A 1,131-nucleotide genomic window follows, 5' to 3' on the forward strand; every position below is an offset into this window, starting at 1 on the left:
CTGCTCCGGACCCCGCCCCCCGCACAGATGGAGGATCTCATGGAGCTGGGGGGCCAGGTGCCCGAGGAGGACCTGGACGCCATCCTCAGCACGCAGCAGCCCAACCAGTGCTGCGCGCTGGTCTACACGTCCGGCACCACCGGCAGCCCCAAGGGCGTGATGCTGAGTCAGGACAACGTAGGCCGCGCCCCGGGGTGGGCTGGGCGGCTCCTCTGGGCCTGGCTCGGGGAGCAGGGACACGGGGACAGACAGAGTCTGTGGTCCAGACGGCACCCAGCAGAGTCGGGGCGATGAGGGGGCTGTCCATGGGGGTTTCCTGCAGAGATGCCCAGGGGGGCAGACACTCCAGGGGTCCCCCAGAGAAAGAGCCCAGGCCCGCGGGCACCTGCAGACGTGAGCGCCTCCAGGGTGGCGTGTAGACCTGCGGGCCCGCCCCTCGCCCTCAGATCACGTGGACGGCTCGGTACGGCAGCCAGGCCGGCGGCATCCAGCCCGCCGAGGTCCAGCAGGAGGTGGTGGTCAGCTACCTGCCCCTCAGCCACATCGCCGCCCAGATCTACGACCTGTGGACGGGCATCCAGTGGGGGGCCCAGGTCTGCTTTGCCCAGCCCGACGCCCTGAAGGTCAGTCTGCCCTCTGCCCGCCTGGGGGTCCCCGGATGTGTGCCAGGGCCCGCCCGCGTGTGTGCTCATGGGCCCTGGGTGTGCGCTGGGGTGCACTGGCTCCCCATCCTGTGTCAGTCAGAGGTCTTCCCGTTGCAGTCAGCCCACCTCCAGCAGCTAAACAAGAAAGTCCAGTCAGTGGTTCTGTGGGCCAGGGCCCAAGGACACATCCTCAGAGGGAGTCACAGGTGGTCGCACGTGGCCCCGCCCCACCCTGCCCTGCGCCTGCCTCGTCTGCTACCTGTGCTCTGGGTCCTTTTAGCCACAGGTGACTTCCCAGGAGCCCCAGGTGGCTCCCCCAGGGGGCCTCTCACTGGCCCAGGTGGGGTCACAGGTCGACTCCTCACCCAGTCACGGCTTAGGGGGCGGATGTCGCCTCTGGGTTAGACCAGGAGTCACCCAGGACCTCGGAAGCCTCTGAGCAGCATCAGGTTCCGTTGGAGGAAAGAGCAGCCGCAGCCGACAGCCT

The 1,131-nt window shown here is 68.3% G+C and overlaps 1 protein-coding gene across 1 annotated transcript in view; it reads left to right on the forward strand.

The window, feature by feature from the left end:
- The window catches only part of ACSBG1 (acyl-CoA synthetase bubblegum family member 1), a 41,022-nt gene that overhangs the window by 35,019 nt on the left and 4,872 nt on the right, over window positions 1-1,131 (forward strand). The window contains exons 8-9 of the mRNA XM_014546257.1: window positions 28-177; window positions 447-685. Of these exons, the coding sequence (XP_014401743.1) occupies window positions 28-177; window positions 447-685 (389 nt within the window). The remainder of the gene's footprint in view (window positions 1-27; window positions 178-446; window positions 686-1,131) is intronic.

Source organism: Myotis brandtii, unplaced genomic scaffold (assembly GCF_000412655.1).
Source record: "Myotis brandtii unplaced genomic scaffold, ASM41265v1 scaffold439, whole genome shotgun sequence".
In the NCBI taxonomy this organism is placed as follows: Eukaryota; Metazoa; Chordata; class Mammalia; order Chiroptera; family Vespertilionidae; genus Myotis; species Myotis brandtii.